This window comes from Felis catus, chromosome D4 (genome assembly GCF_018350175.1).
Source record: "Felis catus isolate Fca126 chromosome D4, F.catus_Fca126_mat1.0, whole genome shotgun sequence".
In the NCBI taxonomy this organism is placed as follows: Eukaryota; Metazoa; Chordata; class Mammalia; order Carnivora; family Felidae; genus Felis; species Felis catus.
The window spans coordinates 26,877,309-26,894,773 of NC_058380.1; the positions used below are offsets into that span (position 1 = coordinate 26,877,309).

The window sequence follows — 17,465 nt, forward strand, 5'->3', positions numbered from 1 at the left end:
GAATAATAAATACAACTGAATGAAACCCATCAAAATAGGTTTAAATCCATTAAGTTTGTATATTTAAAATCATCACCTTCAAAGGATAACAGGAAAAATAATTCGTTATTGTGAAAATTGATAAATAAAAAGAAGCATTTATCCTACGTTCTATGCCTAAAACCACTGACTTGCCTATTTATAAAAATATCCCAATCAACCAATGAAATAGAAATGGTTCAATTAGAACACCACCACCAAAGAATTAAGGAAGGCACTGAACATCAACTGATCCTTCCATCACAAAACAAAGACATTACTTGCCTCCTGATGAAAGAACATACCACTGCCTACCATGTTACCACAGGCTTGAACTCAAACAGAGTCTTATCAAGCCTCTGGATATCAGCTGCCAATTTACAGGAAACAGAGCAGAAATAACATACTAAGTTGTACAATGAATATATAACCAGCACTGTATAGACTGGGGAAAACTCCAGGGCAAATGGAGGAAAGGAATGGAAGGGGAAGCTGTAGACTGAGAGAGACTTAAAGATGTATCAATTCTAAGAAAATGGGAAAAACTAAATTATGGTGTTCAGGGAGACCCACTTGAGCAATAAACCCATAAAGCAACTCAAGAAAATGCTTACTAGATGTGGGGAATAAGTTTAAGAATTCTCGGAGTTTGCACCAATGGGTTAACAAAGTTTAGGGCGGAAAGCCGCCACAGGACGAAAGCGCTCATCGTAGAACAAAGCACAGAGCGGAAAGCCACTTCCACAGAAAGAAAGTGTCTGCTCGAAAACAGGTAGAGGCAGAAAGCCACGGCAGCAGGGCAGAAGTGCCCAGGATTAGTCATTAAGTAAAACAAAGCACAGGGTGCAAAGCCGCCACAGGGTGGAAATGCCCAGAGCTAATTAGTGAGAAAAATATCTTGTTGACCCTGAGGTAGCATGCTCTGTCTTAGCCCCTAGAAAAGCTAAGATAAAAAGACACAGCACCTGGTGCCTGCCATAAACAGCCATCTGCTCAGCACTGGGATTTTGTTTTGTATTGACCCAAACCCCTAACACCACATATCTCACACCCGAGTTAATGATCACTGTTTCATTGTCTCTTTCTGCACGTACATCATGTTTGTCAGCCTTCTGATCCTAACAAAAACAGACCAAGGACCCTTTCTCAGGGTTCTTGTTTCCTCCCGGACATTAGCCTCTCTCATATTCAATTCCACTCTCTTGTGGGACAAGAGAGAACTCCAGACTCAAAGTCTGCGACGACTAGAAAGATCAAGATAGGGGATAAGTCTAGGGGATGGGGAGAAGGGGGAGGGGAGGACATAAAAGATTTTAAAAGTCATATGACAGACACTATATAAAACCAAAAATCAAACTGGGAATAAGTATTTGCAACTGACATCATGGATAAAGGGCAATCTCCCTAGCATATAAAAGAACTCTTAAAAAGTAAGAAAGGAAACACCAAGAATCTGACAGAAAAATAAATTTTAAAAAAGGGAACCAACGAAGCACAGGATACTAAAACAAGAGTATGTGGCCGGAGGGATCCTTCAAGAACAGGAGGTAATAGATGTGAGGGATGACAGGGTCAAGAAAGCCACCAGTAGACAGGGTGTCCAATGGATGCTAAAGCCACACCATTTCAAAGCATCCCCCTTGAGTGACAAAGGGAAGATGGACCTTCGCGATGTCGAGACCTGGCAGGCAGTGCTGTCAACAAACCAGTATGTGCCTCCTGGTGTGAAATAAGAAGGGTACATACAGCTACAAGATGTCCAACCGGAATCCAATCACAAGCCAATGGACAAATCCAGAATCTGATACATCCCATTGCCCTGCATTCTTTAAAAATTCAAAATAATAACACAAAGTGCCACTATAAAAAGCTGCTTGGAAGTACTGTGCAGACAGTGAGGCCTTTTGATTGTTGCTACAGAGTGATCAAGTGGTGACCTAGCCATTCTGTCAGGAAACCCCTAGAAGTCACGAAGACAAATGCTCCAGCTGATACCCGAGGGCTTCGGCCCCCTGAACACGCAGATTTTCTGAAAGGTCTTCATCTTGGGCTTCTCTGCCATCCCCTCCCTCCACTGAACGATGTATAAAGGCTTCTGAAGAAAAGAAAGTCTCCTTCAAATGATGGATTACTTACAACAGTAATGTTGGGAGACATTGTTTAGTCACTGCCAAAGTGAAGGACCACAAGGGGAAATGCAAGGCGAACCTCCCCACCCCCGCCTCCACTACACTTCTTACCATTCAGATTTCTGTCATTCCCTGCAAGGGCTGCCTGCTTGTCTGTTTCCGATTCTGCCTCATTTTCGTCCATGTTGTAGTCCTCCTCTCCTCCCAGCTTCTGCTGGTTTCTTCCTGCAAACAAGCAAAGGCACAGAGCACACAACCCACGTCATTTCTCTCTCGAGGCCATAGGGGCACCCGAGCCCAGGAACTGGGGTTTTCCAGGTGACAGCTTAATGATCTGGTCTTTCTGCGACCTCTCGGGAGGTAGGGAGGACTTGTGTGCCTGCTGCCTGAACAAACAGCAGGTGCGAGGTCTCTACTTATGTTCTGTCCAATTAAACTCTGAGTCCATATAAACCATGGCCCTCAACAATACTCAGGGCTGGAACTGAGGAACCTAATGAATTAAACCCATATTCCAGTTTTCTGAAGACACAATCCACTCAAGGTTAAAGGAAGGCACCACTGTTGCTGGAAACAACAGGTTTCTAGTTAATGACGGCACCTCCACAGAAGGGCTGGTGACTCTGACAGAAGGAAATAGAGCAGCTACTGGGAGTCGAAGGATGGCTTTTTCCATCCTGCCTACACAATTCAACTATTCATCACTTAAGTCAGCCCCACAGAGAACAACCAGAAAAGATCAGGACGAAATGTGTTCAAGAGACACGTTCATAGGGTTTCACGTGAATGTCTCACATACACATATTGATAGACTTCACTCTGGTATGTTTCCCTCTGCTCACTGCCTGACATGGAAGTGAAGCACATGCCTTTGGCCCCTGCCACTTTCTTGTACAATCAGGTCACTACAAATGCCCCAGGACGACGTGTATCCTGCAGGCCCTGCGGGACCTCGAACCAATCTTCAGCTGTTACGCTCCACGGACAGTCTGAAACCTGAGTGCCACTGGGTCGGCTCCCTGACTTTCCTTTTCTTTTTAATTCTTCAACTGCACCCTCGTGAGAGCACATTCCTCAGAAAGAGAAACTTGAATACAAATTAGATCGATAGGACATCAAGGTAATTTTCACAAACAAGCACATTCCCCACTCCTGTTAGTGGGTCATCCCACTGACAGGTATCTTCTCTTCCTAAGTGTTCCTGGCTCAGTCGGGAGTGAAGTCTTCCACACTACTTTTAGGGACCCAAGTACACCCCAGGATACTGTGCTGATCTCCATTTCCCACAGTTTCGTGTGCCTTTAAAGAAAAGTCAACCAAACCAGAGAGGGAGGAGTCACGTGTCACTTTGCTGCAATGCGCACATTGGCACGAAACCCCCTCTACCCAGTCATCCCTCCCTCCATTCCCAGGGCACCAGTGGCAACACCACACCACGTGACGCTGCGGAAGACGCAGGCCAGGTGTGTGGCCCAGTGTGGGCTACGTTCACAAGGCACCTAGCACCCACGTCAGGCCTTCCACTGAGACACTCCCCCCCACCCCCCCACCGACTCCCTGTGAACCTGCAACTGGTGCGAGCACACAGCTCTTCCCTCCCGCCTCCCACTCTGTAAGACACCCAAGGAATGAGACCAGCGGATGGCAAACTGCTGTTCGGGAAGCTTCCTAGGGGCCCCTCCAGTGTCAGGGGATGGTTGGTGGAAAGGAGTCTGCGGACGCCCACAGAGCAGCTCACACACCTTCCTCATCAGCGTCCTGCTCTTCCTCCTGCCCGTCGGGGACAACCAGCTGGTCCCGCTCTAGGTCCTCGGTGTCCTGGTTCTCTGGGCTCTCCAGCAAGGCTGCTGGCGCCCGCGGGGTGTGGCCCACCGCCTCCGCTTCCCCAGTGCCTCTTCCACCTGCAGGCCTGTCTTCATCGGCCACCTGCTCTGGGCCCGGCGGTGCTGGCGGCAGCCCCGGCTCGTCCCTCCGAAGAGCCTCCTCACCGACGGCCTGAATCTCGTTGGTCTCCTCTGTGCACAGAACACCGTTCACTGCAACCTCACCAGCATTTACTTTCATTGGAACAAAAACACAACCCCTCATACCACTCAGTTTCTGGAGCCTTCCCAGGGGCTGTGGCTAGGGGAGCAACTGGGTAATTTACTCTGTGACTCCGTAAAGACTCCAGGTGCCACTCAACCTGCAGCTCATCTTCAGACCCATGAGGAAGAGAGAAGTGCTTCAGGGAAAAAATTTGGACTCAGTTATCCTGATTACAGGGACAACCAACAAGCTGAGGTTATCTGATGGCAATAACGGAGACAAGTACTTGGGAGTGGGCTGTGCCAGCCGCCACGGAGTCATTCCACAGGGACACAGCAGCCTCTGGTTCCCAGTGACAGCTGCCCAGAACTCAGCCATCTCCCTGTAATCCCACAGTCTCGCTGATGTCCTCAATAAAGCACGGCCTGGGCCTCTCTTTACACAGCTGCCAAAGAACAAGGCACTTGGTTTACAGGGACGAGAGGTAAGAGAGGGAGGCACCAATTCCAGGTGCCCACAGAGACCGTCACCTTCCTCCTGCAGCCCAAACCCAGCTCACCAACTGCCTCCAGCAGGGACACTCTGTCCTGAGGCCCCGTGCACAAATATTGGACACGAGCTGTCATCACATGGCTTTGCAGAGGGCTTCCGTGTATAATTACCAAGCTTCACTCACCTTTCTCACCTCGTCTCCTCAAATCCAAAGCCACCTCAGAACTGGGGGCTGGTGTCTGGGGCTCCCCATCGCTGGGCACGTTTCCTTTCACTGGTGGCACCTCTGCCTGGGGCAGGTCGACTTCCTGTGGCCTGGGCTGAGGCTCCTCGGGGGCTCGGAGCTGAAACAGGAGCACAGGACGGCCAGGGGGCTCCGTGACCTTAACCTCACAACAATCCCAAGCAAGGAGTGGATGTCCTTCTGACAGTCAACACACTGAAACCTTGAGAAATGCTATGATATACACCGATCGTGCTCTACCAGCTGGCATAAATCCAAGCTCTGAGGTTAAGATCTCCCAGAAAGTATTTTCAATACTGTATTAACAAGTAGGCAGAAGATCAACAAGGACAAGGAAAACCCGAACACTATAAACCAACCACACCAGGCTGACTTCTATAGAACACTGGCCTGACAGGAGCAAATCACATTCTTCAAATGCACATGGAACATTCTCAGGGAGAAACATACTTAGGCAACGAAACAATCCTCAACAAATTTGAAATGATCGGAGAACATGCTTTGTATGATGTCAATCACAATGGAATGCAATTATCAACGATGATAAAATTAGAGAAATTCACAAATATGTAGAAATGAGACAACACACTCCTGAATAACCAGTGGATCAAAGAAAAAACAATAAATGCAAATAAGAGAGAAAAATGAAAACAAATACATAACATACCACACTTAAGGGACGCTGCTAAAGCAGTGCTTGGAGGGAAATTTACAGGCCTATATTAAGGAAAAAAAATAGAAAGATCTCAAAACAGTAATCTAATCTTCTACCTTAAAATACTGGAAAAAGAAGAGCAAACTAAACCTAAAACAAGGACGGACATAATAAAGGTCAGAGCAGGAATTAAGAAATATAGAATAGAAAAACAACGGAAAACATGCATGAAATCGAAGTGAATTCTTTGAAAAGAACAAAATTGACAAGCCTTTAGCTAGATTAAACAAGAAAAAGAAAAATTACTAAAATCAAAAATAAAATAGATACAAATAAAATATTAGACCTTACACAAAAATATTAGAAAGGAATACTGTGAACAACTGCATGTCAACTTTGAGGACTTAGATGACATCAGACAAGTTCCTAGAACAATACAAACTACCGAAACTGACTCAAGAAGTAGGAAATGTGAGTGGACTTACAACAAGACATTGAATTAGTAATTTTAAAATGTCCTCCAAAGAAAAGCCCAAGCCCAGATGACTTCACTAGTGAATTCTAGCAAACATTTAAAGTATCAATACCAGCTCTTCACAAACTCCTCCAAAAAATAAGAGAAAGGAATACTCCCCAACTCATTCTATGAAACAAATATTACCTGATACCAAAACCAAAGACAAGAAAACTACAGACCAATATCTCTTAAGAATACAGACACCAAAATCCTTAACAAAATACTGGTGAAATCAAATCTAGCAACATATAAAAGGATTATATACCATGACCAAGTGGGATAAATCCCATGAATGTAAGGTTAAACATACAAAAATCATTCAGTGTAATATATCAACATAAAGGACAAAAGAACACATGATCATCTTAATAGATGCAAAAAAAAAAATTGACAAAAATCCAATGCTTCTTCTGGATAAAAACACTCAACAAATTAAGAACAGAAGGGAACTTATTCAGCTTGATAAACTCCATCTATGAAAACACATAGCTAACATCAGACTTAATGATAAAAACCAAATGGTTTCTCTCCATGATCAAGAACAGGGATGTCTGCCCTTCCACCTCTGTTTAGCACTGCCCTAGCCAGGGCAACTAGGCAATAACAAGAAATAAAAGGCATCCAGACTGAGAAGGAAAATGTACAACTATCTCTCTTTTTTGGTGACATAATATTGTACACAGAAAATCCAAAGGAATCATACACCAACAAATAATATTAGAATAAAGAAGTTCAGCAAGGCTGCAATACAATATATATATATCAATATAGAACAGTGAATTGTATTCCTATACACTAGCAATGAGTAAGACAATAAAATTTAAACAATTCTATTTATGGTAGCATAAAAGATACAAATAAACTGAACAAAAAAAAGTGCAAGACTTCTGTAAACTACAAAACATTCTTTGAAAGAGATTTTTACACTTGATCTTAGCCAAAAGGTTGAGAAGCAATGTTTGAAAGAGATTTTTAAAGGACTTAATTAAATGGAAAGACATCCCACATTCATAGAACAAAAGATGTCCTTTGTTGTTAAGATGGCAATACTTCCAAGCTGATCTACAGAGTCACTGTAATCTCAGTCAAAATCTCATCCAACTTTGTTGAAGAAATTGACAAGCAGATCCTAAAATTCATATGGAAAGTCAACCAACAAACAGGAGTCAAAATAGTCTTTAAAAAGAACAATGTTGAATGATTCATCACTTCCTGACTTCAAAGCTTACTACAAAGCTACAGTAATCATGGTGGTGTAGTATTGACATAGGGGACAAACAGACCAATGGAACAGAACGAGAGTCCACAAATAAACCCTCATATTTACAGTAAATTGATTCTCAACAAAGGTGCCATGGCAATTCGGTGGAAGAAAGAATTGTTTTTTCAAAAAAGGTGCCAAGAGACAACTGGATATTGACACGCAAAAGAATAAATTTGGACCCCTACCTCACACCATATACATAAAATTAACTCAAAATGGATCACAGGACTAAATGTAGGAGCTAAGAACTATAAAACTCTTAGAAGAAATTATAAATCTTCATGACCTTGGGATAGGAAGCAACAGAATAACAAACTGGACTTCGTCAAAACTAAAAACTTTTATATTTCAATGAACATCATGAAGAAAGTGAAAAAATAACTCATATAATGGGAAAAAATATTTGCAAGTCATATAGCTGATATCTCTCTATATATACATATATATGTGTGTGTGCATTTATATATATATATATATGCATACGTGTGTGTATGTATATACATACATAAAGAACTCCTACAACTCAATTATAAAATAACTCAATCAGAGGCACCTGGATGGCTGTCAGTTGAGCATCCGACTTCAGCTCATGTCATGATCTCATGGTTTGTGAGTTCGAGTCCCACATTGGGCTAGCTGCTATCAGCACAGAGCCCACTTCAGATCCTCTGTTCCCCTCTCTCCCTGCCTCTCTCCTGCTTGGTGTGTGTCTGTCTCTCTCTCAATAATAATAATAATAATAATAATAATAATAATAATAATAAAACATTAAAAAAACTCAATTAAAAAATGGGCAAAGGATCTGAATAGACATTTCTCCAAGAAAGATATACAAATGGCCAATAAAACACAAGAAAAGATGCTCAATGTTAGTTATTATGGAAATGCAAATACAAACCAAAATGAGATAGGACTCCACACCCGCAGGGATGGCTATAATGACAACAACAGATAATAACCAGAGTTGGCAAGGATGTGGAGAAATCGGAACCCTCAAATTGCTGGTGAAAATGTAAAAGAGTGTGATTGTTTTTTGAAAACAGTCTGGCAGTTTCTCATTAAACACTGAGTTACCATATGACCCAGCAATTCCACTCCTGGGTATATACCTAAGAGAAATGAAAACTTGGGTCCACACAAAAATGTCTATCTACATGAATGTTCACAGCAGCATTATTCATAATAAGCCAAAAACTAGAAATAACCGAAATCCCCATCAATTGACAAATGAATCAACAAAGTGTGGTGCACACACACGATATTATTCAGCCATAAACAGGAATGAAGTATTCATACATGCAAACACATGGACGAACCTTGAAAGCATTATGCTAAGTGAAAGGATGTAGACACAAATGGCCACATATTATATGATTCTATTGACATGAAATGTCCACATAAGGCAAATCTATAGAAACAAAGTAGATTAATGGTTTTCTAGGGATGAGATGGGAGAGCTAACAATTATGGGTTTATTTGGGGGTAATGAAAATGTTCTAAAATTCACTGTAATGGTTGCACAACTTTTTAATATACTAAAAACCAATGAATTGTGACTGTTACATGGGTGAATGTATGGAATGAAAATTACCTCTCAATAAAACGGTTATAGTTAAAACTAACAAGCGAAGATTTCCTGAAGGCTTCGAGCAGCAGCTTCGTGGGCCAAACTTCACACACCCTGCCAACATGGGCTCCCGGCCCCCCTACTGACCAGCTGGTGCAGGGGCCACAGTATTTAACCATCTCCATGAGCCTCAGGGCCTTCAAAACAGAACAACAGCAACTCTCTCCCAGGGTGGCTGTGGAGTCACCCTGGTAAAGCCCTGAGCATGGGGTCGGGTCAGAGCCCGGCATACCCGGTCAGAGTCCCAGCATCCAGAGACAAGGCTGGTATGTCTCAGGGAACCAAACCTACCAGGGACAGCAGAGGTAAGAGCAAATCAGACAGCAGATAAGGGAAGTGAATGTCTGAACTGAGGGGAGGAAAGCCTTCTGGAAATTCTGGACAGAACAAAAACGAGGATTACCTGCTGGCCTTGGTCCTTTTTTTCATTCAGGTCCCTGGAAGCGACAGCTTCATTTCCCTTTTTGGTGACTTCTTCTATTCGCTCCTCACACTGCTCCTTCACCTCTTTCATCTGATTGATGCACTGGCTCCTTTGGTGAAAGAAAGCAAAAAAAAAAAAAAAAAAAAAAAAAAAAAGACAAATATTTAGGGATGTGTCTATACACCAAGTGTTTCCTGCCATGACCATGGAATCCACTGTGTCAATAAGAGACAGAGCTCATCGTTTTCCTGCTTCCAGCTCTGTATCTCAAGAGCATACGTAAGGCAGGGCAACACGTGTGTTTCACTTATTAAGTGGCAAGAAAACTAGTTGACTGAAACTCACTAAAAATTTGTCACACTCTTCTAAAACAAGTGAATTTTATTGGTTAGAAAAAAAAGTATTTAAATTTTTTTTTCCAACGTTTATTTATTTTTGGGACAGAGAGAGACAGAGCATGAACGGGGGAGGGGCAGAGAGAGAGGGAGACACAGAATCGGAAACAGGCTCCAGGCTCTGAAAGCCTGACGCGGGGCTCGAACTCCCGGACCGCGAGATCGTGACCTGGCTGAAGTCGGATGCTTAACCGACTGTGCCACCCAGGCGCCCCGAAAAAAAAGTATTTAAAAAAATGCAATCTGTGTTGTGGCGCCTGGGTGGCTCAGCTGGTTGAGTGTCTGACTCTTGATTTCAGTTCAGGTCATGATCCCAGGGTTGTGGATTCAAGTCCTACATTGGGCTCCATGTTGAGTGTGGAGCCTACTTGGGATAGTCTCATTCTCTCTCTCTCTCTCTCTCTCTCTCTGCCCCTCTCCCTGACTCATGCTTTCTCTAAAATAAGTTAAAATTAAAAATATATATACAACCTGAGATATAGTAAGAAATACATACATTTGGTCTTGTCCCCAGCTATTAGCTCAGAGCACCTAAAAGTCCTTAATTTCCTGAGTAATAGGAGAGTCTTCTGTTAGTCAAAGGGAGTCTCTCTGGACCAGACCTCAGATTATGCTAATTCGCTGGCTCATGAAGCCTTAGGATGGGGGCTGGTGGCCAGAGGAAACAATCCCATGATTATAGGGTTGGACTTTCAGCCCCACCCCCATCCTCCAGGAAATGGGGAAAGTAGAGATGGAGTTCAACCATGCGACCAATGATTTAATCAATTGTGCCTATGTAATAAAACCTCCAATAAAATCTCTGGGTAATGAGGCTTGGCAAGCTTCCCAGCTGGTGAACATACCAATGTACTAGAAAGGTAGCACCGAATTCCACTAGGAAAGGAGCTGTCTCCCCCACAAATGCCCTAAAACCAAGTCTCTACCATATAACTTGTTCCTGAGTTACATCCTTTATAATAAAACTGCAGTTGTACGTACAGCACGTGCTTGAGGAGTTCTGTGAATCATTCTAGAGAACCATCAACCCTGAGCAGTACAGGAAGCAGAGTTCAAGCGGCCTGGGGACACTCAGAACTTGTGGGTGTCATGTGAAGAGGGGAGAGTCTTGGGACCAAAGCCCGTTGTAACCTGTGGGGTTTGTGCTAACTCTGGACAGTGTCAAAATCCAACTGGACTTCCGCTTCCGGAAAGATGAAATAGATGTATTTTTCCCTAGTCCTCCCATTAAGCACAACTAAAAACCCTGGGCATTGTATTTAAAACAAACATAAGAGGACTGGACAGTAGAGAGAAGAAGGCAGACTGGCCAGGGACCTCGGATCCACAGAACACCATGGTAGTGTCACTGGAGAGCACGTGGGAAGCCTGTGTTTCCACCCACACCTGACAGGAACACATCCTCTCCCCATGGGGTGATGTCAGAGGGTGTCCGTGAAGAGTCCAAGCCTTCTTGTGTGAGTCCCAGGCAGCAGGAAGAAACGAAGAGGAAAGGGAAAGGAGAGGAGGGTGTGGTGGACTGTCCTCATCTTCAGAAGCCTTCCTACAGTCCCACGCTACCACTACCTTTCCCCACTGGCCAGAATGTAGTCACTGGGCCATACTTAACTGAAAGTAGGGTTAGGAATGCAGAATTACATTGGGGGATAAAAAATAACAGATTTAGAGAAGCAATGGCCAGTCTTTTCCATAGGCAGTTTCAAAAATATTTTGAGGCACAAAATATTAATGATTGCATACAGTCCCAAGTTGAGAACATATTCAATTATATACTATTATATTAACTTAAAAGGGTTAGAATTGGAGACACCAGCATGAATTCATGCTTGGTTTAATATGAATACAGCTGGAAACAAACAGAAACATTTATCAATGTCTGCATATAACCCAGGTTAGTACACACACACACAGGTCTCTCTACTCTGTAGCTGATAGGGCCCAGAAACACCACCACCCCAGCAGCAACAAACACACCCAGTCCCCAGATCTTGGCTTCTTAGCACCACTCTCCAACTAAAAAGCAACCAGGAGCTCCTCAGAGAAATGGTTGATTGGGTGATTCTAGGATACACAGAAGAGTCTGGAGCGTCTTCTGGTGCCAGAATGTCACGGAGTGCTCAAAAAGGGTGCAGGGCACACTGCTGGGAGTATGATCAAAACTGGAACAATGTGAGCAAAAAATAAATAAAATAGTAGTGGATTATAACCCACGGTATAAAATAGATATTCCTAAGTCCACGCTGATATAAATAATTAGATATGTAAGAAGAAGAGCCAGATCTGTGCAGGAAAATTTCAAATAGCTTATGTAGACACCCTGCCCTTAGGGGAAATGGAGCATAACACCCCAATCTTCAAGTGTAGGCTATGCACACTGACTTCCTAAGACAGCAGCACAGAGGGCGAAGTAACAGTAAGTTTACGGTGAAGAAGCCTGATAGACCCCACCTCGGTAAGGTAAAGATTAACAAGAGTGACAAGCCCTATGGACAGTAAGTCCCCTTGATACCAGGCTGATGGAAGCAGCACTTTACTTCGGTGGCCTTCCCCTGGAAATGTGTTGCCCCAGTTTAACCATGAGAAAAACACCAGATAAAGCCCAACTGGAAATTGTTCTACAAAATACCTGACCAGTATTCCTATCAATATTATAAAAAGTCTGAGAAACTGTCATAGGCAAGAGGACTCTAAGGAAACATGGTGAATAAATGTTAATGGGGGATCCTGGAAAAGAAAAAGGACATCAGGGATAAACTGAGGAAACGCGGATGAAGTATGAACCTTAGTTAATAATAATGTATCCACACTGGCTAATTAATTGTGACAAGTACACCACATCCATGTAGGAGTGTTAACAATACAGAAAATGGCTCTGCGGTTTACAGGAACTCTCTGTGGCAACGATGTAAGCCTAAAACTGTTCCAAAATTGAAGATTTATTTTTAAAAAATAAAAATAAAAATGAACTGAGCTGGAGGACACCCACCCAGCTGGTGTCAGAGAGTTGTTGTTGGAACATATAATCTAATTCAGACTGAGCCCCTATTTAGCTAAGACATTCTGAAGCATCACAGTTAGCTTTCTGCATAGGATTTATTTTCAGAGTAACTTGTGTGTCAGGGTTGAAAAGTGATGGGAGAATTACCCACTTGTACAAATAAGGAAGCTGGGAGGTGATCTGAAAGTCTGACACTGACCAGAGCCAGAGGACAGAAAGTGACAAGACTGAACCCAGAAGGGACTTGGGGTTTCCTGGCTCTGTGCCAGACCTCTATGACACGGCCACCTCTTCTGAGTCACAGGCCTTTCGGAGCCAGGTATGGGTGCACTTAGCCTGGAACTCCTGTAATGTGCCCTTCAGTTCAAAGGACTGAGTGGCTCTCAATGACCCACAGGGAGAGAAGGGCATCAATGAAAGCCAGACTTCCTGACCTTGGACAGCTTACAGAACAAGAGAAGGCTTGTTGAAAAATTCATTTAAATAAAATTCTTACAAACACACGAGTCCCCGGTGGTAGACCAGTAGCTTCAACACAGAGAACAAAAAGAGATATCTCTGTCCTCAAAGTACTAACCATTCCAATTCACTGTTATCAGACGTTATCCCAGAAGCAAGTGAACAGGTGCACAGCCATTCCTGAGCCTTTAAAAACCTACCAATGGGAAACAATGTACTGTTTTCACCTCCTCTCAGCCCTGCCAAAATCAAGTACAAAGAGCCTCTCTCTCCCAGCCTTGTGGATGAAGGTCAGCTTTCCACATTCCAGCTCAACAGCATTAAGGGAACAACCTCAGATTGAAGCTCCAATTCTAAGTCGCAGGTCATATGGACTGTGACAGTGTTACTTCCTGAAGGCCTCGGGTAAGCTTGCTCTTCCACGCATGTGGTGAACATTCAGTCATTAACTAGAGCTAAAAGGAGAGACACACAGGACTCGACCACCAGTGATTATTGTTAACGGGTGGAGTCGCTGTAAATGGAATGTACACGGTACAGGGATCTATCAAGGCAGGTCACCCGATCATCCAGGGCACTGATCATCCGACTGGTGCTGTTGCATTCCAGCAGTAGCTTTTGCAAACTATTTCCTCATGGCGTGGAGATGAGATGACAAGCAGTTCATGTGAGAAAGCAACCCTAAGTGCTCTGGGGAGAGAGCCTGCAAAGCAGTGTGTGGATCAATACAGTGATCGCTTAGTGATGTCTGCCACAGGTGCAGGCATGAGAAGTGGGGATGTGGGCCGCCTCTGATCCTAAAGAAAGAATATTAACTTGTGCATCAGGAACCCTGGCCTTGCTGTCGGCTTTTTCACTGCCAGGACTGCCTTCTATAAAAGGTTTAGGCCAGACAGGGTGTCTTCACAGGGGGTGAAGGTATGCTTCAGTTGTCCCACGAACTGAATGCACAACTTTGAATATATGACTCACAAGGTGCCCATAACTTTTTATCAGATTCTCAGAATGGGTCTGTATTTCAAAGAAATTAAGAATAATTCATTCTAGCTTCCAGCATTCCACAAATGTCATCCCCACGAAACCTGCTGTATCTGGGACAAGGCTCTGGGCACAACCACTGCAATATACGAGGTCAGCTAGAAAGAGCTGCAATCTAGCTTCTGACCTCCTAAGAGAAAAAGAGTGAGGCCAGCACACACAGCCATTGTGCTCACTGTCTGCTCCTCCATGGGGAGCAGAGCTGCCCTCCCCGTTCCCCGGGCCTGGCTGATTTCTGATTTCCGGCTGGGCCAACCTCATCTGGGTCAACATTTATCAAGTGAGGCCATTAATGGCTTATCCTATTTCAATCAATGGATGGAAAATGTGCATTAGGGTATCTTTTAAGGATGAATAATAAGACTGGGGCAGTCTTCACTTCTGTCTGAATGCATCTTGTTGATTACTAGCCTAACTCAGGGTTTCTCTGCTGAGCACTACTAGTGTTTGGGGCCAGAAAAAAGATGCTGTTGTGGAGCCCGCCCTGTGCATCATAGGATGCTCAGCATCAGGTCCTCGGACATTGCCAAAGGTCTCCTGGGAGCAGAATCACCATCTAAAATTAAGAACCACTGGCCTAGCTGAGTAAGTTTCCATACGTGTATTTTTTAATGTGTATTTATTTTCAGAGAGGGAGAAAGAGAAAGAGAGAAAGAGAGAAAGAGAGAAAGAGAGAGAGAGAGAGAGAGGGAGAGAGAGAATCTCAAGCAGGCTTTGCACCATCAGCACAAAGCCCAATTCAGGGCCCATGAACCATGAGATTGTGACCTGAGCTGAAATCGAGAGTCAGATGCTTAACTGACTGAGCCACCCAGGCAACCCATATGCATATTTTCGAATTATGTTTCCTTTGTATTGACTGTTAGTGCAGGTCCTCTGAATATTTACGTAGTTGGGGCTTCCTGGTTTTAGTTTAGTTGGTTTTAGTTTAGTTTAGTTGGTTTTAAAGTGATCAGGAAAAAAATTGCTTTGGGGGGGGGGGACAATCTTTCGGAAGGACTTCAGAATCCTAAAGAGGGCAGCAGTGTGAAGAACCTTATTCAGAAGGCAACTTGGCAATTTATAAAACATTAACCTATAGGTGAGTCCTTTTTAGAAGGAAATAATCCAAAATAATAATTTTTTAAAGTTATACGTATTGATGTCAAGCTTGTTATAACAACCAAAACTTAGAAGTAACCTAAATATCCAAACAGGCAAATCGTGAATTAAATTTGGTGCCCCCACATCGTAGAATATTAACCAGCCATTTTTAACGATATAACATTTTGGAGCAGTACAGACTTTTATTTATACCTAATGCAAGTAAGTGGAAAAAATGATTTTAAAATGCTACTGGTGACTACAATTACGTGAAAAATTTGTATGACCTCGAACACGGACTAGGGAGAAGTCAGCAAATGGAAGAGAGGACCAGGCTCCTAGGTGGCTGGTTGCCTGTGAATCCCAGACCCCCTGTACTGGAATTATTCTGCCTTTATGGGGAAAAAATACACAGACTACAACTTACTCTCCAGTCTCTAAGTTGGTTTATACTGTCCTACTATGGGGTCTAGCTAACTTTCTAGAAGTTCATCATTTTGTTGTGATCATAAAAATACTCTGAGAAGTAAAAGTGTAGGGTTTTTGTACGCAATGGAAGTCATCTGCTTAAAACAGACTGTCGTAACTGGAGACGGGACAGACAGCATGGGGGCTGTGGTGACTAATACCGTACTGTATGCCTGGAACTTGCCGAGAGTGAAGATTCTAAGTGTTCTCACCACACACACACACACACACACACACACACACACACACACACACACACAGAAGGATGAGGAATCGTTAACTAGCTTGATTTGGGACATCATTTCACAAGGTACAGGCATATCAAAATATCACACTTTATTCCTTACATTCACATAATGATCGTCAATCATACTTCAGTAAAGCTGAAAAATAAAAGTACTCCATTGTCACTGCAGAAATTCAGAAAGACACTAAAATCTCACAGAAACAGAACGTCCACAATGCCGACACCCAGAAACAAATCACTGATACTATGCCAAAGTGCCATTCAGTCTAGGAGATGGACTTGGGACACATCTGAGCACTTCAGGAAAATGTTTTTTAAAGGCTTTCGATTATTAACTTAACCACCAGTACACCTGCACTTTAAAACTTAATGTAACTTCACAAAGTATGTTGATAAGGGGGTGCCTGGGTGGCGCAGTCGGTTAAGCCAACTCCTGGTTTCCGCTCAGGTCATGAGCTCACAGTTTGTGGGTTCGCTCCCCGGGCCTCCTCAGGATTCTCTCTCTCTCCCTCTCTCTCTGCCCCTCCCCCACCCATGATTTCTTTCTCTCTCTCTCTCCCCCAAAATAAACAAACATTCAGGGCGCCTGGGTGGCTCAGTCAGTTGAGCGTCTGACTCCAGGTCAGGATCTTGCAGTTTGTGAGTTAGAGCCCTGCGTCGGGCTCGGAGCCTGGAGCCTGCTTCAGGTTGTGAGTCCCCCTCTCTCTGCCCCTCTCCTGCTCATGCTCTGTCTCTCTCCGTTTCTCAAAAATAAATAAATGTTAAAAAATTTTTTTAAATAAACATTAAAAAAATATGTTATAAAAAAAAAAGTGTGTTGACAAAGTCATTTCTTTCTAAGGAGCACCGCCCTCTTGTTTACTTTGTATTATGAGCCACCGGCTTTTCCACAGCTTTCTGAGGCACTGCTCACGCTTAAGTAATAAAGCACATTGGACTCCCCTGGAAGGACTGGACCTCCCGCAGAGCCTGTGTGCTCCATGACGGGAAGGGGGAGCCCAGCTTATGCCCACCGCCCGCCCCCTTGCTCAGAACACATCAGCCCCCGAGGGGTGCACACTAGATGTAGAGACGCACTTACAGGTCGTAGGAGAACTTCCTCTCCAGGTTGGTCTGGTTCCTCTGAAACTGGAGAACACCCTGCTGCAGCCTGCCATAATTCTTCTGCAGGGCCTTTAACTGGTCTGAGCCAAGAGGAGGACCCAGAATCGCGCAGGTCACAGGCACAGCCATCGTGACAACAGCAGACACATCAGAACGCAGTGGGTGGTGGCACACAGGAGAGTAAGGAGGGAAGGAGAGAGGGTTCAGAACATTCCAGAACCATGGAGGAGCCCTGAAAATCAGCAACCCGGCCCAAATCTGCACCTAGGTTCTTT

General features: G+C 43.8%; 1 protein-coding gene across 3 annotated transcripts in view; it reads right to left on the reverse strand.

The window, feature by feature from the left end:
- The window catches only part of GOLM1 (golgi membrane protein 1), a 57,363-nt gene that overhangs the window by 6,553 nt on the left and 33,345 nt on the right, over positions 1-17,465 (reverse strand). For all 3 annotated transcript variants that reach the window (XM_045043449.1, XM_023242229.2, XM_045043450.1), the window contains exons 5-9: positions 17,168-17,270; positions 9,378-9,507; positions 4,852-5,011; positions 3,890-4,162; positions 2,259-2,372 (exon numbers count right to left, since the gene is read on the reverse strand). In XM_045043449.1, coding sequence (XP_044899384.1) covers positions 2,259-2,372; positions 3,890-4,162; positions 4,852-5,011; positions 9,378-9,507; positions 17,168-17,270 — 780 coding nt within the window. The remainder of the gene's footprint in view (positions 1-2,258; positions 2,373-3,889; positions 4,163-4,851; positions 5,012-9,377; positions 9,508-17,167; positions 17,271-17,465) is intronic.